Source organism: Pseudochaenichthys georgianus, chromosome 4, assembly GCF_902827115.2.
Source record: "Pseudochaenichthys georgianus chromosome 4, fPseGeo1.2, whole genome shotgun sequence".
NCBI classification, from domain to species: domain Eukaryota; kingdom Metazoa; phylum Chordata; class Actinopteri; order Perciformes; family Channichthyidae; genus Pseudochaenichthys; species Pseudochaenichthys georgianus.
The window spans coordinates 14,599,810-14,621,886 of record NC_047506.1 but is presented as its reverse complement, the minus strand read 5'-3'; the positions used below and the strand labels follow the sequence as shown (position 1 = coordinate 14,621,886).

Below are 22,077 nucleotides of genomic sequence, written 5' to 3'. Positions count from 1 at the left end.
TAAAGGGTGTCATGGTGTCGTTGCTGTGGACCTTCTTAATACCTTGGGAAATGCCGTTTAATACTTTTTAATACTTTTTAATAGCCTTAATTTTCGCTAAAGTGATTTATCAACTTTTAATACTTTTTAAGACCCCGCGGACACCCTGTAATAATTGTAAATGGCCATTGGTCACACCACCAGTTTGTTTTACTGTAAACTTGGAGGAAGCCTGCGTGCAGAGCAGACTGCTGCTGCAGCACGCTACACACCGACCCCGCCCCCACCCCCTCTCTCCCTCACACGTGCGACTAAAGATGAACAAAGCGGAAGGTAAAAAGAGTTCCTCCTCGTGGAACTACTTCGAACTTACAAGTCCAAAGGAAGTTAAATGCAAGCTCTGCGAAAAGACGTTGGTCTATCACAGCTCAACCTCAACAATGCGTTGGCATTTGAGTGCGAAGCACGCCAAAGAGGTTACAGAGAAAGACGCAGCACAGCTGGCCATTACCAACTTCACTTCAAGGCCACGTCGTTGTGATGACATGCGTGCAGGTGAAATAACTGCACTAATCACCAATATGATAGTGAAGGACATGCTGCCAATACGTTTCGTGGTCGGAGGAGGTTTCCTTAAGCTTATGGCAAGCTTTTTTTCCCTCTCCCGCGGGGGGTGGGGGGGGGGCAGATTATTATTATGTATTCAGCTATCATACTGAATACATATTTACTGTGAATGTGTGCAAAATAGCTGTCTAACAGAAGTTAAATTAATTTCTCACTTATTCTGACAATGTACTTAACCCCAAATAAAAGAACCCAATAAAAAGAGTTGTTAAATAATAGTGAAGTCACGTTGTAATAATAATAACTCATCTCTCTCGAGTTTTCCTTTTGAGCTTTGCCAAAATCCACTGTGTCAATGTTGTCCTACTTGGGTTGCCGTCCGGCGTTGTCCAATATGGCGGACCATCTCGCACATACGCACTGCAGATCGGGTAGTGACACCCTCGGCCCCCACCGCGGAGAATAAACAGAAGGGCAACCATGACAACCATGCTTCTTCGCTGCTTTTGTGGAGGAAGTTACAGCGCCACGAACAGGCTCCTGCATATGTACTGCAGCTTGTCCAGCGGTTGGAGCTAAACGGAGCGGTCTCGTGTGGACAGACACTATCCGGTGAATATTGCGTGTGGACGGAAGCTTTTTGCGATTGCGTTAATCCTATGCGTTTAGCCGTTTTCGTCCTCGTGTGGCCGGGGCCTGAGTATCTTACTCTGTTGAAACGACCAAATGGTATTTAATGATCAGGACCAGATAAACCTTCTCGAGGCCCCAGAGTAAAACGAAACACATTCATTAACCATGTGTCCCCATTTCTGTGCATTGTGTGTGTTTAGTTAGTAAAGAGTAGAACTTAATTAAGCTCTTTAGGAAGATGCACCACCACTCCAAAAAATTATATAGTAGTAGTAGTTAGCATAAGTAAAATTAAAATACTCTGGGTCCCCATCATACAAACATATATTGTGCTTTGAGTGGTGCAGTTGTACCAAGCACATGTGACAAACACCACAGGGTAAGACTGAGGGTTTGGGGCCCAAAAGCAGTACGTAATCTTGCCTTTATAAAGACCCTGTGAATGCATTTGAAATTGAGGTCAAGAAAAGCTATGACGCAGTTCTACAATATTTATTTGAAACAAACTGGTACAACGAGGGGAGAAACAGGATGTGGACCATGTTGTTTTGGTTTTGAAACTCAAAAGTGGAGTTTATTTAATCAATTTGTGGAATCATTCAGCTCCGATGAACAATCAAAGACAGGGAACTTGTTACCACGCAAGTTGATTCACAAAATAAGGTTTTAATAAACATTACCAGATTTTAAGATGAATCTGTAAAACCTCTTCACTTCCTAAACTCCTCTGTGAATGTAAAAACAAACCCTTAAAAAGGACAGCAGCATTACAAAACTTTAGACGAGCTAAGACACCATTTTGGCATTAAATGCAAGACCTACAATTTTGAGTTTGTGAGGGACGAAAACCAAACAGTGCTTCCTCTTTACAGGACGGGGTGAGAGCTTATTGGGCGACCGCACGCCATCCTGCCATTTACTGCGGAAAACTGTCAGCATTTACAGCAGGACCGCAGCCCTCCGGTTTATAAAAGTGAAGAGACGGGGGGGGGGGGGGGGGGGGGGTGGACCTGGAGAAGTGTGTCCGAGGCCAAAATCAACTGACAGGCTGGATCCTGATTTTATTTCCATTTAAAAAAAGGAAAATTCCCCTCTGGGATACTTTTACGATGTTACATTACATTTTCATTAAAATCATGTTGAATATTATTGAATTGATGTCCGTAGATTCGTATTGCTGCAGATAAAAGTTCATTTAACACCTTATTGGTGAAGGACTATTGCAGGAGCCATTCTCAAGCATTGGTAGTGGACTGTTGCATTTCATTTGTTCATCTCCCTACAGTTTATGTGGGGATTTCTCCAGCAAGGATCCATATGTCATTGTCACATGGTGATTGGTAGAAGAGGCTTTTGCTCTTTAATGGAGAAGAACTTAAAAAAAACATAGCCTGAAATGTCCTGTTGATGTTTAAGAAGGTACACTCAGGTGGGTTTTGTTGTGCGTTATGTTCGCCTTTAAACAGAGTTCCTGCAGGTTTCACCAACTCAAATGTAAGACTTTTTAAGACCACTTTGAATAGAATTTAAGACCTATTTCACGGCAAGAAAGGAAAATTGCTATGAAAGAAAAAATAAGTCCCATAAATTACTTACAAAGTAAATGTATTCATGTTCAACATAAGAACGATGACTGAACATAACAGTACACAGAACTGTGTTAGCGTGTTAGACAAAAAAGTGTGTGTGTGTATGTGTGTGTGTGTGACAAGAGCTATAGTCAGAGCTCTGCTGCCTTCATGCTGTTGTATGATTGGCGTTTAGCTACGGTATTTAGCGTCCACAGCACTTCCGCTTTTAGGGTTGACGTAGACCCAAACGTTGCCCGGAGGTCCCCCTATGTTGTTGCGGGAGCTGCTGCACTAGCTAACGCTGTACTAGCTAACGCTGCATTAGCAAAACAAACGCTAATTTTGTTTGAAAAAGGTGCAGCGGGCTTCAAACACGTTCCCCTCCACTGGTTTCAACCAAGCACTAAATTCGATGTTTTCCAACCAAATACGGTTAAACTTACACTTCCCCACAGTTATTTGTAAGTAGATTTGAAGAGACATGTGTTTCTGACCGCTGCTAGCTGAAGCTTGGTTGGTTGCTAGGTTACTAGCTGGGTGTTTTCCGATAAGGGGCCGGGGAAAACAAAGTTAGTGATTACTGGTTCCATGTTGATTTAATTCAATACAAATTGTTGGGGGGAACTGAAAGGCGATTACCGGACTGGTTACTTTTCAGCCCGAACAATTCCCCCAAAACACATTTAGACGCGATCGCAACTAGTGTTGTCACGATACCAACATTTTGGTTTCGATACCAAGAATTGCGATTCCGATTCTTTTTCGATACTTTTCTTTAAAAAAGGGAAACAGTCTTAAATGTAATTATTGTGCTTTATTTCACACCAGAACCATAACCACATTGGTAAGTTAGCTAAAAAGATAGCCATATTAGACAGTTATCATTGCCATTAATTGCCTCGGCAAACTACGAAAACGTTAATTTGTCACAAAATAAATTACACTGGTTTGACTTAGATTTGAGGGCATGGGCTGAGCATGATGTAATTATGTTATCTATCACATTCGCTAACCTGTCTGGATGCCGGTCGGCGAGGTGCTTAGCGAAGTTTGATGTGTTGGCTCCCTTGGTTTGCAGGGATCTAAAACATGTCTCACAGACAGGCCTTGTGGTGTCCGTAGGCTTGCCCTCACCGTCAGAGATATAGCTCAAATACTTCCAAATTTCGCTTCTGGCGTCTTTTTTGTCAACAAGCTGAGGCGCAGCGGCAGTTGCACTCCCACTTGCCGCCATGCTTCTCCTTTTCTCACATGCTCTGGCAGCTAGCACGTGCACGAGAGAGGTGAGGCACTTAGAGCGTGCTTGAGAGGGGAGGGACTGCAGGCACGGCTGCAGTGCAGGGAGTGGAAGCAGAGCGCTGAACACACACGGCTCTTATTAAAATGGCGCTTTCTCACCGGAGTAATTTTCCCCGTCATTCTTAAAGTACCGATACTAATGAAACGGAGGAATCGAAACGTTTTTAACGGCAGGGTATCGCGGTACCTTTCAAGTATCGGTACACCGTGCAACACTAATCGCAACACAGAAGTAACTTTCAAATCCGATCATTTTTAAGACCTTCTAAAATCATATTTAAGACCTTCCTTAAGTCATATTTAAGACCTTTTTAAGGCCTTACATTCTGATTATCAAATGTAAGACTTTTTAAGACCCGGTTAAAGAGCTATTGGCAAGACTTTCTACTATGACCTCTTGAATAGATTTACATGGAGACAGACGCACTTTCAGACCCACATTCAGACAGACAGACGGACAGATAGTTACCGGTTTGAAGGGCTGGTAGCGGCAGGTCTCGGGCATGATGAGCACTTTGAGCTGAGCCGGCATCACTCTGGCCGGGTTCTCCAGGAACTGGAAGTTAGGCTCTGCCTCTTTCTTCTTCTCTTTCTCCTTTTCTTTCTCCTTTTCTTCGTCCTTCTTCTCCTTTTCTTTCTCCTTCTCTTTTTCCTTCTCCTTTTCCTTTTCCTTCTCTTTCTCCTTCTCCTTCTCCGCCTCCTGGACCTCCTGTGACAGAAGAAGCATGTTCTCCATTAGGCCTACTGTGATTAACTTTCATAATGTCCTGTAACTTAAGGATGTTCTTAAAAACAATCTGTACAGTTGTGTCATTGCTGAATTTATTTAAAACATACATTTAATTCAGAAACTGCTAAATTAAAGGTTGAAAACCCACCACAATCAGAATCAGTATTTCTAGTTGAATTATGACATTACAAGACAGTTTGGAGGACTTAGATGTTTCTTTGTTACTACTCTGGCACCATGGCCAGTGATTTGTTGGGAGGCGTGTGGGAGGCGCGTGGCGCAGTGGGTTGTCCGTAGGTGTTCGGATCGCTGCAGTCAGCATGTCGTTGTGTCCCTGAGACACTTCACCCCAAATTGCTCCTGTGGGGATTGCCCACAGTATTGAGTATGTAAGTCGCTTTGGATAAAAGCGTCTGACAAGTGACATGTAATGTAATGTATCAGGCCGATACACGGGAGGATTCATTACAAATACATGGAAGGACAGAAGGTGCCATTGGAGTTAGCAACAAAAGTACGTCATCTCCTGCAGATGTTCTGAAACACTTCGGCTGTCTTCTCTGCTCTAGCCCGGTTTCAGGTGTGATTTACAGACGCACTTAAATACTTTACTGATGAAATCACTGTTTCAAATAGCCTTTTAATATCACCATCATCTGTATTTATCGTTACTAGGTTTACTTTTTCTTGCCATTTCTATCTCAATCATTCTACCCAACATATTTGAGTGTTGATATATTTAGAGTAGAAATAAAAAGATACCACAGTGAAGCTCTTAACATGAAAATAGATGAGCTAAGCATCAATAAATCTCCCAAACTTAAGTCCGCTCTATAAAACGGTCCAGAAAATGAACCGTCTGACCCCAGTGAGAGTCGATACCTCCTCCTTCTACCGCCTTCTCAAAGAGTCAAGCCAAATGAAATCAAAATTCTGAGATGTGAGCGGGCCAGACATTTCCAAGCTCGTCTCTCAGCAGCAGAGCTGAGACGTAGCGTGGCCGAGCGGATCAAACGTGCTGCTGACGCCCAGAGAAACCCAGTGAGAGTTACACCGACTCACTGAGTTGGGAAAAGAAATAAAAAGGTAGCGTGTTTGTTGTCACAAGCACAAGAGACTGTTTAACTGACAGCATGGATCCGATTCCCCATTTAATATCCGCTTATTTATGATTGTATCTGCTTATCAGCAGGTGAGTGATGCGTCATTACTAAAAACAACACAACCAGGACACATGCTGAAGCTGCATTGCCTTGTGGGATACTTTAAAAAAAAAAAGGGGAGCATGACCCAAGACCACCCCTGAAGGACTGAAGTCCACCAAGAATTGTCTCACAAAATCTTGCTCTAAACACAATCTGTTATAGGGTACTCCCTGCGTTCAAAGCAGTCTTGGGGTCAAACACTGTAAAACATAATTGAAAACTTTACTTCAGATAAACGGCAAGGTTCTAAATAGTCTAAATACCCTGAATGTGTTTAAACTAAATAGTACATTTGCTTTAGTTTATGCAGACAGACCACCTACAAAATGGGATAATTCAGGGTAGATCTCTGTTCCAGTACATTAAACTCACTACTCCAAACAAATCTTTCTGAATAAATAAACCCAATAAAATAAATCGCTTGGCAAAGGAGATGTGTTGTTGTGAATTTAGACTCCTTTTCAAATGAAGGGTCGAAAAACAAATAAGATAAGATGATTGGAAATGAGGGGAGAAAGGTTGTTTTGGACAGCTGTGCCTTTCCACTCACCACCTCCATCTTCTCCTCCTCCTTCTCCTTCTTCTCCTTCTCCTTCTCCTTCTTCTTGGCTTTGGCGGTGATGGAGAGAACAGCCGTGGAGACCTGCCGTGCAGAGAGGGAGAGAATACAGACAATGTAAGACAAAACCATCCTCAATCAGACCATCTACTAACACGACTTACAGTGTACAGAACAAGTCGACCACAAAATAAAAGCAGAGGGAAACTAGCAACCAAGAAACATATGCTGGAGATGCTGAAATAATCAATATGCCAGGCAGAACAAGTATATATCTGACAGCGTGGGTTAAAAACGTATTTACAAATGAATATGAAACTACGTCTGCCTTCTTTAACTGATAATAACAGTAAAAGAAAATCAAAACAAGCGGATGTGTTAAGTTGCCATGTTCTCACCTTCTCCTTCTCCTTCTCCTTGGGAACCTCTAGAGCTGGGGGGTAGGCGAAGGTGGAGGGCTTACAGTTAGAGCGATACTGCACCTTGGGCATCTGAACAGGAAGACAGAAAGAGAGAAGATGTTTAGTGACTTTACGCCATTATCTACCCGTCGGATCCACTTTCAAGGAAACAAACCTGTAACATCCTCCAGAAAGTCAAACAAAGCAACTTCAGACGTCACCACATATTTCCACGTCAAATTTCAAATGCTACGCTATACGTTTATTAATTTGAGGCTTTCTTGCTAACCTATCCTTTAAAAGAGGTAATGACGGATGAACAGAGACAATAATAATGAAGTCAGCCAGTTAGGAGGTCAGTTCTGAAGTCTCTTGAACCTAAAAACAACTTTAATAAATGCTGTTTTCAGAGGAGAGCTTGAGTACAGCCCCCTCTCTGAGCCAACATTTATTCCAATTACATCACAACCTCATCACCAATATGGTTTCTAACAGGCACCCGGTTTGATTTTAGAAATAAAAAAATAGTTACCAAGCAGTTTTAAACTCCCTTCACCATCACTTATTAGCTGCAGACTTGATCCTTAAGTACACATTAAAAAGTGCTCCGTCATCTTTACCTGGACAAACATCAAAGAAGATCTCCGGCCAGAGCAGCACCAGGTGCCTTCTGTTTAGAGTTAGCCTTCAAACTACAACAGTGTTTTGAAACTAAATGACTTGGCATGTTGTGCTGCTCTGTTAGACTATAGGTAGCGGCGGGGGGGGGGGGCAGTCACATATTTCAGACTGCAGTATGGAGGCATACATTGAAACTGTGAGGCTGGTAAGTGGCTTCTCCTGTGCGCTCTTTGAAGCCAACCTTAAGGTTTGTTTCTTAAAGAAGAGGAAGTAATTTGTCCAATGGTCTGTGAAGACTCGTGCTGTGTAGTTAAACAGGTGCTGACGAGCTTTGGCAGGGTGCAGCACCAAGTCTGTTAAACACTGCCCCCCCTTTCCCCTCTGCACTCCATCCCTGGTGGGTTATTTGGGGCTTTACACCAACGTTATGCTCCCGTGTATACACAAGGTGTGTGTGTGTGTGTGTGTGTGTGTGTGTGGTGCCAGGTGCTGTTGATCTGCATATGATTAAAGCGATAATGCCCATCTAATGTCTGTTAAACACCCCAACATGTCACAGTAATCCCGTGGCATCTGTGTGTGAGAAAAGTCCACAGTCAGGAGAGTCTTGTTATGGAAAGACTGCTGGTGACAGTCGTTACCAAGGCAAGAAACTAAATATTTCAAACCAAATGCAGTGCACATTCAGCAGCCATACTTTCCCCCCAGGTCAGTTATATTTCAACACAAAATATGTGTGCAATATAAACCAACAATATTTAACTAATCCCTGCTATATTGAAAATGTATATGCAGGATCGTTTGCTGTTAAATGTTGAAGCCAGCCATTTAATTTGCCTCTAGTATAAACCACAGTTTTTTGCTGCTTCCTTTGTTCCCCGTTTGCACATTTTAAAAGTTCACTACATGAACACACTACCGTTTTTCATGTCTATCGTTAATGGACTCAATTGCGTTTGTGCAACCCAGTGATTCAGGGTGACAATAAAAGGCACCTTGAATCTATTGTCTTTTAATTTGCATTAGAACAAGGTCACATTCTGCAGTTGTCTACACACCAGAGTTCCCGTTAGAATATTTTTTCGCCGGTCAAAATGTCCGTTAAAGTTTAAATCTTCCGGACAAAATTTGAAAAGTGCCGGTCAAAGGTCTTCTTTGTTATTTATTGAGCTTTAAAACAAATTGATATGATTCGATATTAAACAAACTAATTATAGTAGACTACATTATTCAAAAGTGAACAGTAACTTACAATAACACGGAAATAATAAACGGAGCGCTCTCTCTCTCCTGACAGCCTGTCCAGGGCTCAATGCTAACTTTTAAAAGTGGTTGCCAGGCTGGCAACCAGGCATCAGCTTTTGGTTGCCAAAACTGAAAATACGGTTGCCATTTTTAGTCACCTTATATTTTAAATAATTAAGATACTATACAGTCATACATCAACTTAATAATGAACATGTGACACAAAATAATGTTCAAATGCTTTACAATAAGTAATTAACACAATTAATTGAAACTTAAGTGGTAGTAAACTTGTCCACCCTCAATTGCTGGTATACTAAATGCCAGTAGTGCAGCTGTTGTTCTTCACAGATCCCCCAAAAATGAATTGAGAAAGTCACTAGTTTCTTGGTCATCCGTTGTATCCCTTTCAAATTTGGTTTTTCCAGACCTTGTGCTGACCCCCACCATAGATCCATTGGCCCTTCAGCATTGAAGTCTTGGATTGGCCAGACTAATACATTTCTAATGTTAAATAAATGAAAACCATTCACAGGTAAGAATTAGATATTAATTATTAATGCTGTAAATTACCTTTAATACATCTAACTATATTTAAAATGTGTTAACTTTTTATAGAAGTGATTATATTTGTGTGCCAATATTTTCCTATGGTAAAGTTTCGTTTTGCACTTTTATTTTAGTAGTAATAAGATCGGGGCTCTTATTTTGAAGGAACTTTAACCGGAAGTGAAAGGACAACATTCCTCTTTGCTTTTCGTTCGGGTTTACCTTACGCTTTATCAGTTGAATCACTTTGAACATTCGTTTGAGAAGTTGACGTGTTGGTCGAACTTTTTACCCCACAGTCAAACAACTTAATTTGCTTCGGCATTTTTTGTAAAACAAACACAAGGCGCACCGCGCACGCGAGTAAACGTGCATCGCTTTTCTGGCTCCGTAATCACACCAATGCACGTGCAACTTAAGCATCAGGTTCCGTCTGGTCACAACAATAATTAAATATCACTCTTAATGCAACAAATAATTAACATTTATCTCTTTTGGGGTGCACATTTTGTTGTTTGCTGTCCTTATTTCTTGAGTGAGTGACCCGACAGTAAAACTAAACATATCTATAACTAGTTTAGGTAGTTTGAGAGGTAATTAAAATAGCTACGTGTGATATTCTAACCTGAAGTGTGTGTTTTGCTTCGCTCACCGCTGCATGTGATCATGCAGAGCTGCAAGTCGACTTGTCAGCAGCAGCTGATCTCTCTCTTCCGTCAGATTAGACTTTACTCGCGTTTATGTCCATATTGATCAGATCTAGCTGGTTCTAGCTAATGATATGACTACCTGCTTATTAAAGGAGACATGTCATGCTTTTCCGGTTATTACCCGTCCCCTTGTGTGTTATGAAGGTTTTTATGCATGTAAGCGGTGTGCAGAGTCAAAACCCTCAAAGTACACCCTGTAGCAAGTAAAACTCTAAAACAGAAAATACCTCCCCAAAACGCCTCGTTGGTGAAACGTCATTGTCCATTTTTTACTTCCTGGGTGCTGTGTCGTAGAAGCCACGCCCAGAACTATGACGCGATACGGTCATGCGGTAACCCGGAACCAAACGGGCCAATCCGTGGAGCCGTTACGTTACGTCCGCGGAGCTGTTACGTTAAGCCCCCGCTGATTGGTCCAAATTGACCAATCCACGACTTCCTCACACACACACACACTCAGTGCAGGCAGCTCTGCTGATCTCTCCTCCCTGGCTGCAGGCTGATAACAGACAGTTGGGATCGCGGCGAAATTCTCTCTGCAGACCCATTCTCACAGCATTTATCAACCTTTTTCTTACGCAATATCAAGCCACACTTATTGTTTTTACTTCGGCTGTGACTTTGTGTGTTTTCAGGTTGAGTTTGGCTGTGTTTAGCTGTGTATCGCTAAACAAGGAAATCACACCTCCACGGAGCTCAGCGCGATTCACAACGTCCCGACTGGTCCCGACCAATCAGAGCACACTGTGCTCACAGGGAGGGGGGGGCAAGAGCTGCAACGAGCCATTTAGTGGAGAGAGTGAATACACATACTTTAAAGAGATGCTGTATGCGAAACCAATGTGAGTTTGGAAAATTGCACAGTATTTTTCTATTTTAGTATACCTCAACAATGGAATTATGTTCAGTGGAAATGGCCATGACACCTCTCCTTTAAAAAGACACCTAAACATTAAGCGTCGCTATGCAACCGAGTGAGGCCACAAAGTATAGCGCAGCATTATGCAATTGTTTACATGCCCACCGGAACCCGAGGCATTACCAACAGATCAACACACAATCAACCCATACTGTACAGGACATCTCTTTCTCCACATTAAGTGTTAGACATTAGAATTGACTATTCTTGTCTGTCACATAAGTGGCGCAAGTTGCGCAACTGATGCGGTATTGCGCTAAAGGGAAATTATTTTGACCGGACACTTTGACCGGAGAGATTTAGATTTGCCGGTCTTCAGCATATTTTACCGGTCATAGTCCGGTAATTACCGGGTAACGGGAACTCTGCTACACACACACACACATTTCTTCTGACAGACCAATCACAGCAGGTATAGCCAGCTCAGTACCTTAAGGTCCTTGTTGAGGCCGATAATAGCAGTTGGTGTGAAGGCCAATGACAGGAAGTGGGAGAGGGGGAACCAGAACCAGAACTGGGTGAAGACCAGCAGGCCGACCACTGTTGGCATGTGAGTGTGACCCGTCCTGGACTGCAGAGAGATGGTCATGTTACGTCCACCTGGACAGAGGGCAGAGGAGGGGGAGAGGGTGTCAGTGTTATGGTACAAACCTACATGATGTTGTAAATTCAACAGATGATAGACCAGTTTAAAAAAAGGTCATTTTAGACTTCAGTTTAGTCATATTGAGAGCTATGCAAGAAACACTGCTTTAAGAATCCATTGATCATTTCCAATGGTACTAAACATGTAATACACTTTCAGTGTAAAGAAACTTGTGCAAAATCAAAAAGCAAAACATTTCCAAAGTTAGGGGCCAACTGCTCTGTAAACAATAACAAAATAAATCTATTTTATTGTTAAAATACTTTTCATACTGGTTACTGATTGTGAAACAACACATGTCAACTTAACACAAAAGCCATTAAAAGGCAACACACACCACTTGCTTCGGAAAAAGGGAATTTGTGCACATCACTTTATCACCACTGCATTAATATATTAAAATACAGTTGGCACAAGTACTATAAGAGGAAGTAGTGGGAGGTTAATGAGGGCACAGAGCAGGATGGTCACCACCCTGAGAAGGCCGTCGTTCGGTTAAATCTGTCCGATACGTTGATTTATATTACAGGGACAAACTGGTGAGCCAACTACTCCAGGGAATGCATTGTGTACAGCTTCCTGTATTCAACAGTTTGAGTCAGGTCATTATCATGAGATGTGAGCTCCAAGGTGTGTCAGATGTCCCAGAAATAGCAGACCTGTTTCCCATCTGCGTTTCCATAATGTTAGATTAGCTTATTCTCAGTTTTCTGTGCGAGGGAGTTTGCACCCTGGAAGTGTCAAACGTGTCCGCAGAGTGAACAAAAAAGGTGAATCACAGGGTCAGGGGTGCTACTTGGAACCGTACCAAAAAGTCACAAACCTCCCTTTGGCCTTTCTGGGACAAACTATAGGGAGGGATTGAAAAAGGAAGACAGAGGGAGTGGGAGGAAGACTTGGCAGGAGACAGCGAGGATGAATCCGTCATTAGTGTAGAGATGAAAAGAAAAACGTTCCTTTAAAAAAAATGGAAGGTTACAAGGGAGCAGCGTTTTATCCATACAGACAATGCCAGCTAAATCATCTGCTGACTTTGTTGCGCGCCCACTCTTTTCTGAGGCCACTTGGGAGATTTAAAACCAGGGCCTTATCTTGACATCTGAACCAGTGTTCAGACAATCCTGAGCCGACGGACTGAACGTCGGCCAGAATGAGTCACAAGGTCTGCATGCTGCACCACAACTGGGTGCTTAAGAGTCTCTTAGAAAGTTGAGAAGAGGTTGAGAGCACTTGACTAAGGGCCCTCTCCAACCCGCTGTTTTTGCCAACTCTTAGTTTGGTGGGCCAATTTTCATTCCAAGGAGTTGGTGAGGGAGGCCCGGGATAGAAGTGATTCCTCTAAAAAGGTGTTTAATTACAACACCAACATTCAACCTGCTGGCTGTGTCACTTTGAAAAGATGAAACAAGGGGCATAATGTAACGTTTGGAGAAACCACAAAATAAAACGAATTCCATGGACCATCAATTAGTCAGGGAAAGTCTGTAAATGTGGAATGAGCATGTAGAGGTGAGAGAATGAGCCAAAGAGACTGACATTTCCTGGGTAATGGGCACCAGTGATCATGAAACTGAGCTCTAATCGCATCCGCTCGTCAAATTAAATACAATTACCCGTGCACCTCAAAAACGCCCCCCCCCCCAAGGAGAACCAGAATACTGAAAACATTCACACCACACAAGCTTGAGCATGTCTGACAGTCAAACAGGAGTGGCTGCATGAATGTGTTTAAACTGCAAGATACACGCTGAATCCTACTGAAAACATGCGTTAAGCACAGAGAGCTGGAGGAGTTTGGCATGGGGAGCGGGGGGAGAATGTCTGCAGCATGAAAAATGAAACCGGTGGTCAGGGTTTTGTCTGGATGGTCTCACGCAGGGTCATCTTGGCATGTTTGCCGAGTTCATTACGGTTAATGTGCCTGATTTGATATATGATTTAGGGTCCTGTCTGTCATCAAGATGGCTAATCTGCTCGGAACAAAATTAACCATCAGATATCGCCGCAAGTGGGGCTGAGTTAATCAAGAGGCAATTTAATGATCGAGGAAAAACATTCATGAGTCACAACATCTCAAAAACACATGCGCTGCACTTCTCCTTTCAAGTACACATGCAAATACTTCAGATAGACTTGACTTTGTGTAAGTTGCAACACCTGATGGTGTATTTGGACAGCAGTGTGTAAACAGAGCTGGTTTCTCTCTGGCTCGGCACACAGGGTTTTATGTTGGTGCGAGAAAATGGATTTCTGCTCCTGGCTGCATTGAGGGTTTGTGTATAGATACATGTACGCGAGTGTGTAGCACTCCATGTGATGAGGTTCAGCTCTCTAGAACCCCACGCACATAAACACATGCTGCATGCTTGTGTCCACAAACACTTGCACAGACACAAACACCATCAGACAAACAGTAATCACCAAGAGACCAAAGGGCCATATGGCTGAGAGCAGACCGGAGCTGAGGGGGGGGTGCCAGACGCTAATGCACCTTAGCATGAGCTGTTCCAGAGACACGGTGCACGGGTGGCCAACCAGGGATGGTTACTCCGAGTTCGATTGAGCATGATTACCACACACACACACACACACACACACACACACACACACACACACACACACACACACACACACACACACACACACACACACACACACACACACACACACACACACACACACACACACACACACACACACACACACACACAACACACACACACACACACACACACACACACACACACACACACACACACACACACACACACACACACACACACACACACACACACACACACACACACACACACACACACACACACGGGTGTTTTGGTATCCCCCTGAGGGGTGAGGACACGGAGGCAGGTGGGACCACAGACCGGATTGATCTCAGTTTCAAGTGACAGCCATAGAAAAACCGATTGAGCTCTGATGAAATCAAGATGGTGTCCTTCCAGTTACCAGACCTCATGTGTAAATACTAGTCTCTGTAAACAGGTGAATATGTCTTGTGCTCTCCTGTTTGGACACTAACCTGCATCGAGGATTCCCTGGGCCAGGATGGCTCCGAACTTGGCCATAACGTCATCATGCTTGTCGTTGATCACTTTCGAATAAAGCTGCCTGAACTGGTTCACCTAGAATAGAGAGGGGATGAAAATGTGTTAATGTGAAACACTTGATGTTATGACACCAATGGCAAACCCAAACACTGAATTTGTGTCTGATGCTTTGGATAAACACCAGGTTCAGTTATTGTTTCGTCTATTTATGCGTGATAAAATCACATTTTAGGGCTCGACAGTAACAGTTGCCAGGTTGCCATTGGCAACCATTCAGAAAAAATGTCAACCACTTCTTGGCCTTTGGTTGCCTTCAGTCGCAACCAGTTTTTATCATGAAGAAATAAGGACAGCAAACAGCAAAATGTGCACCCCAAAATAGATAAAAGTTAATTATTTGTTGTATTAAGAGTAGGGCTGTCAAACGATTAACATTTTTAATCAGATTAATCACAGCTTAAAAATTAATTAATCATGATTAATCACCATTCGAACGATGTCCTAAATATGCCATTTCTTTATGTATATTGTTGTGGGAATGGAAAGATAAGTGAAAGAAGGCAGATATATCCATTTAACATACAGTATCTATGTGTCAAAATGAAAGACCACACACACACACACACACACACACACACACACACACACACACACACACACACACACACACACACACACACACACACACACACACACACACACACACACACACACACACACACACACACACACACACACACACACACACACACACACACACACACACACACACACTTTTACTTTACTGTTGGATGACTTGAAAAACAGAAATCCTGTCAAACTAAATCAACACACACCCCACACCACCCTTTTTTTTACGAGTGGGAAAAAAGTCTGTCCTTCAGGGCAGCATCCACTACACTATTTATAATCCAGGGGGCGGTATTGTGCCTAAAAGCTGTTTGCCAGCCGCCCTTAAACAACACATGAAGAACAAGAAGAAACACAACAACAAAACAAACTAAATACAAGAAGAAGAAAAGTTAGTATGGCGATTTCAGATAACACACAGGAGCTAGAACCCACCTGCTTCTTTTAAATCAGCTGTGTGGGAACATTTCGGGTTCCCTGTGGACTACAATAACGATGAAGTGTGCGAGTGGTGGATCCGACGAGGACGGTGTGTCGGCGTTGTTCGATAGCGGTGCGGTATGCTAATGGCAACACACGCCAAACATGCTAAATCATATCAGAAGGGATCACCCAGATTTTCCAATCACCGGAGCCCGGCAAAAGACAACAGCAGTTCAACAGCTGATCCCCGCTGTTTTTAAGAAGCCAATAGGCATGAAAGCCGTGAAACCAAAATAAATAACGGAAGCTTTTGGCATATGTTTTTCAACGACTTTGCGCTCTTGAAACACTTTCTTATTATTTATGATGTAAGAAATTATTTTTAGTTTTACAGCTTGATGAAACCTTTTTGTTCAGCCATTATAGATAATATGGCCATCTGAGTGTGTGTGGTACTGTTTATGGTTTGTTTTTAACTGTTTAATACAGTTAATTATTCAAAATGTCAGAGTTCCTTATTTTGAAACTGAAACTTGCACTACTGTTCAAAAATAAATATCAACAAACCTGGAATTATGCATTTGGGACTTTTTTTTGCTTTTTCTTGTTGTACCGAACCGTACCGAACCGTGACCCCCAAACCGAGGTACGAACCGAACCGTGACTTCTGTGAACCGTTGCACCCCTACTGGCAACCAAACCACTTCACGGCGTATACTGCCGCCCGAAGACCCCGGCCGGAAGTCCCCGGAGTTGGGGAAGGCTTCAGCAGAAGGAGTCCCAGCAGCTTCTGCTGAAGCCTTCCGAGTAAATCGCCAGAACGCCGACACCTCCTCATCTCCTCCGCCCCCATGTTTTATTTTGTGTTGCCATAGGTTTTGGCACAAGTCCGTTGTACAGACCGAGGTTAACAGCAGCCCTGTCTGTGCACACGGAGACCGACTCTGTCGTCCGGTGATCTAACCGTCTTCTGGAAAAGCTTCACAAGTACGTCGGTACGTAAATGCGCTTTGTGACACAAGTGACGGTACGCATTTCAGATTATGCACATAACCTGCGTACCAGTTATGTGCACCCCTGTACTACAGCAAAAGTATTCTCCGTCGGGACTTCCTGCAACAACACCACGCCGTTATCTTGATTCTGATTGGCCAGAAGACATTATCAAAGATGTTCTATTGAGAAGACGATCTAAGTGACAAAAGTTTTCAAAACCGTTTCTGGTCTTCGGTATTTCCAGACAAGTGGCTACTGAAATCAATCTTACTAACTGCTGTCTGTGCAATTCTCGAGGCGAGTTGGCAGACTTTATTTTGCGGACTTTATTTTGCTTACTTTAACATCATTTTTCATGGTGGGGCTAAGCCATTTCTTGGTATGGGTGTAGCCTACCCCAGCCATACCCTGGCGCTGCCACTGGTGGGATGTATGGGGCGGGCCATTCTGCACATGCGGTAAATATTTTAATGCAATTAATTCAAAAAATTAATTACCGCCGTTAACGCGATAATTTTGACAGCATTAATTAAGAGTGATATTTGATTATTGTTGTGACCAGTCGGAACCTGATACTTAAGTTGCACGTCCATTGGTGTGATTACGGAGCAAGAAAGCGATGCATGCACGTTACTTGCGTGGGCGGTGTGCTGTGTGTTTGTTTTTATAAAAAATGGCGAAGCAAATTAAGTTGTTTGACTGTGGGGTAAAAAGTTCAGCCAACCAAAATAAAAGTGCAAAACGAACTTTACCATAGGAAAATATTGGCATAAAAATATAATCACTTCTATAAAAAAAGATAACACATTTTAAATATAATTAGACATATTAAAAGGTAATTTACAGCATTAATAATTAATATCCAATTCTTAACTGTGAATGGTCTTCATTTATTTAACATTAGAAATGTATTAGTCTGGCCAATCCAAGACTTCAATGCTGAAGGGCAAATGGATGGGGTGGGGGTCAGCACAAAGGTCAAGAAAACCCACATTTGAAAGGGAGACAACGGATGACCAAGAAACTAGTCCATCCATCTTCTCCCGCTTATCCGTGGTCGGGTCGCGGGGGTAGCAGTTCCAGCAGAGAGCCCCAAACTTTCTTTTTCCCTGGCGACATCAACCAGCTCTGACTGGGGGATCCCAAGGCACTCCCAGGCCAGCGAAGAGATATAATCCCTCCACCTGGTCCTAGGTCTACCCCTTGGTCTCTTCCCAGCTGGACGTGCCTGGAACACCTCCCTAGGGAGGCGCCCAGGTGGCATCCTAACTAGGTGCCCGAACCACCTCAACTGGCTCCTTTTGACGCGAAGGAGTCCCTCCCTGATGACCGAACTTCTCACCTTATTCCTAAGGGAGACACCAGCCACAATGCGGAGAAACCCCATCTCGGCCGCTTGTATCCGCGATCTCGTTCTTTCGGTCATGACCCATCCTTCATGACCATAGGTGAGGGTAGGAACGAAAATGGCCCGGTAGACAGAGAGCTTTGCCTTCTGGCTCCGCTCCCTTTTCGTCACAACGGTGCGGTAAAGCGACTGCAGTACCGCTCCCGCTGCTCCGATTCTCCGGCCCATCTCACGCTCCATTGTTCCCTCACTCGAGAACAAGACCCCGAGATACTTTAACTCCTTCAATTGGGGTAAGGACTCATTCCCTACTTGAGTGGACAGTCCATCGGTTTCCTGCTGAGAACCATGGCCTCAGATTTGGAGGTACTGATCCTCATCCCAGCCGCTTCACACTCGGTTGCGAACCGATCCAGTGAGTGCTGAAGGTCGCAGACCGATGAAGCCATGAGAACCACATCATCTGCAAAAAGCAGTGGTGCAATTCTTAGTCCACCGAACTGCAGACCCCCTCCCCCACGACTACGCCTCGAAATCCGACCCATGTATATTACAAACAGGATTGGTGACAAAGCGCAGCCCTGGCGGAGGCCAACCCTCACCGGAAAAGGGTCCGACTTACTGCCGAGGACCCGGACACAGCTCTCGCTTTGGGAGTACAGAGATTGGATGGCCCTGAGTAGAGACCCCCTCACCCCATACTCCCGCAGCACCTCCCACAGTAGCTCCCTGGGAACTCGGTCATACGCCTTCTCCAAGTCTACAAAACACATGTAGACCGGATAAGCGTACTCCCAGGCCCCCTCCAGGATCCTTTCGAGAGTAAAAAGCTGATCCGTCGTTCCACGACCAGGGCGGAATCCGCATTGTTCCTCCTCAATCTGAGGTTCGACAATTGGCCTGACCCTTCTTTCGAGTACCTTAGAGTAAACTTTCCCGGGGAGGCTGAGTAGTGTGATGCCTCTGTAATTGGCACACACCTTCTGATCCCGCTTTTTGAAAAGGGGAACCACCACCCCGGTCTGGCACTCCTTCGGTACTGTTTCCGACTTCCACGCAACGTTGATGAGACGTGTCAACCATGACAGTCCCTCAATACCCAGAGCCTTCAGCATTTCCGGGCGTATCTCATCCACCCCCGGGGCTTTGCCACTGTGGAGTTGTTTGACGACCTCAGTGACCTCCCCCCGGGAGATTGGTGTTGATCCCCCGTCATACTCCAGCTCTGCCTCTAACATAGAGGGCGGAGTTGTCGGGTTCAGGAGTTCCTCAAAGTGTTCCTTCCAACGCCCTAACACTCCATCAGGTCAACAACATCCCATCCTTACTGTACACAGCTTGGATGGTTCCCTGCTTCCCCCTCCTGAGGTGTCGGACAGTTTTCCAGAACAACTTTGGTGCCGCCCGAAAGTCCTTCTCCATGTCTTCTCCGAACTTCTCCCACACCCGCTGCTTTGCCTCGGCCACGGATGTGGCTGCTGACCTTCGGGCCTGTCGGTACCTTGCAACTGCCTCGGGAGTCCCCCGGGATAACAAATCCCTGAAGGCCTCCTTCAGTCGGACGGCTTCCCTGACCACCGGTGTCCACCAGGAGGTTCGAGGGTTACCGCCCCTTGAGGCACCTAGGACCTTGACACCACAGCTCCCGCCGCGGCTTCGGCAATAGAGGCTTTGTACACCGACCACTCTGGTTCAAGAAACTAGTGACTTGCTCAATTCATTTGTGAGGGATCTGTGAAGAACATGACAACAGCTGCACTACTGGTATTTAGCATACCAGCAATTGAGGGTGGACAAGTTTACTACTACTTAAGTTTCAAATAATTGTGTTAATTACTTATTGTAAAGCATTTGAACATTCTTTTGCGTCACATGTTCATTATTAAGTTGATGTATAACTGTATAGTATCTTAATTATTTAAAATATAAGGTGACTAAAAATGGCAACCGTATTTTCAGTTTTGGCAACCAAAAGCTGATGCCTTGTTGCCACCCTGGCAACCACTTTTAAAAGTTAGAGTTGAGCCCTGTATTTATTATCAAAAGTGTTGCCAATTATTTCTGTTGATTGACTGATCGCCAAGTCCACAAATGGATGCTGCTCTAAAATATATTGCTACTCCATGTTAAAGTGGATTACTTGTCATGCACATGTTCTACATCAGAGGTGCCCAGTACGTCGACCGCGGGGGCAATGCTGGTAGATCGTGAGTCATTAATAAAAAAAAAATATCCAGCTCCGTTAAAATAGACAAAACAAGTTTTGATCCCTCCTCCCTTGGCCTGCCTGCCACTTAATTCAGGAGTTTACTTGATTGACAGAAAAAGCGACCCATCGCTTTCCAGTCTGTTAACCCAGAATGCAAAGCGATACAAAATCAGTCAAGTGCCGGGAAAACTCAAATTAAGTTAAAGAGACAAACAACAAAATGAGTGCGGGACCGAGCAAAAAGCTAAAGACATACCACTTCCAGCCAGAATGGGAGGAAGAATATTGTTTTGTGATGTCACATTCAAAGGTTATTTGTCTTATTTCTAAAGCAAGCGTCGCTCTGCCAAAGAAAGGTAACGTGGAGAGGCATTATCGGAGTGTTCACAAGGCATATGACAGCGACTTCCCTCCGAGTAGCGAGTTGAGAAAGGTCATGTATTATTGCTACACAAACATTATCTCGCAGTCTTACGGCCGGTCCACACACAGGCATGAAATCTTGATGCTGGGCGTGTCTGAAGCTTGGCGATTTTTTGCAAGCAACGCGACCAACAACCAATCACATGAATCTCCCGCCCCCGACAATAGCAATGTTAAAACGAAGTAAACTGGATATAAACTCCCCAAACAGGCAAAAACCTACCAGTTTCACCCACTGTCTCTGCCACCTCCCTCCATGCCTGGTTCCTCCGGTTTGTATCCCGGTAAATAGTTCTGGTCGTAAAGAACCGGGTGATTTGCTACCGTAATTTCTCGTTTGGAATATGAGGAAATGAATTGCGGTCTGGCTCTCCCAGCTTGCACGCGGTTTGATTGGCTAGCGCTTGTACTGGCGGGATTTGCATAAACGGGATTTGATTGGCTGATGCCAGTTTCGAAAGCATCGGGAGCATCAAAAGTTGAACATTGCTCAACTTTTGATGCTCACGATGCTTCCAAAACCATGCTCCGCTCCCCACAATGCAGTCCGGCGAAGATTCAAAATCTTCTACGTCACCCCATTCAAGTGAATGGGCGAAGCTTTGAAAGATTGTGTGTGGACGGGGCGTCAGTGTCGCCAACTCGTTTCTAACATGCAAAAAGACAAAACAAATGGTCGGTGTATTTTTTATCTTTCCAATCGAGACGAGATCTCTCTCTCTCTCCCCCGTCTGTGTGCGAGGGGGCGGGGCAGTTTACACACGCGGCTGCCACATGCAGCAACACACGGCGGGGATGGCGGAGAGAAGCGCTCCAAGGTGTGGTTAAATGTTACCCGTCTTGAGGTGGACAATGCTCGTTACCAAAAGTGCAATAAGTGTTTAGCATGTAAGGGCGGTAACACGAGCAATGTGTCTAAACATTTATCAAAAGTGCACCACATTCAGACGGAGGAATGCACCGGGTTCGACTGTCTTTCTAGTAGCTCTGTAGCCCCATCTACGAGTAACGTTTCCACGTCAGGTGTTATGTATGCTAGCAGCAACACACAGAGTTAATTCAATTATACAAACATGGGTTAATGATTAGAGGTAACTGAGTTACTCTTTATTTTGTTAAAGTTTCAGCTATTCTGTTCTGTACAGTTCTGTCATCAGATTATTTAATACGATTTGTTAAAACACTGTTATTTCTTTTGATGTGAAATATTATTTATTTAATTTAAATAAAAAGCAATGTTAGTTTTGTAAACAATTTGTTAAGTTAATTTAATAATATATGTATTTTTGAATCAAGTATTCATCTTTATTGTCTTCATTGTTAGTTTCCACATGCCTAAAACAACCTCA

General features: G+C 43.9%; 1 protein-coding gene across 1 annotated transcript in view; it reads right to left on the bottom strand.

The window, feature by feature from the left end:
• Nucleotides 1-22,077, bottom strand: part of psmd1 (proteasome 26S subunit, non-ATPase 1) — a 52,485-nt gene that overhangs the window by 3,368 nt on the left and 27,040 nt on the right. The window contains exons 19-23 of the mRNA XM_034080818.2: nt 14,672-14,774; nt 11,419-11,588; nt 6,942-7,034; nt 6,535-6,627; nt 4,519-4,758 (exon numbers count right to left, since the gene is read on the bottom strand). Of these exons, the coding sequence (XP_033936709.1) occupies nt 4,519-4,758; nt 6,535-6,627; nt 6,942-7,034; nt 11,419-11,588; nt 14,672-14,774 (699 nt within the window). The remainder of the gene's footprint in view (nt 1-4,518; nt 4,759-6,534; nt 6,628-6,941; nt 7,035-11,418; nt 11,589-14,671; nt 14,775-22,077) is intronic.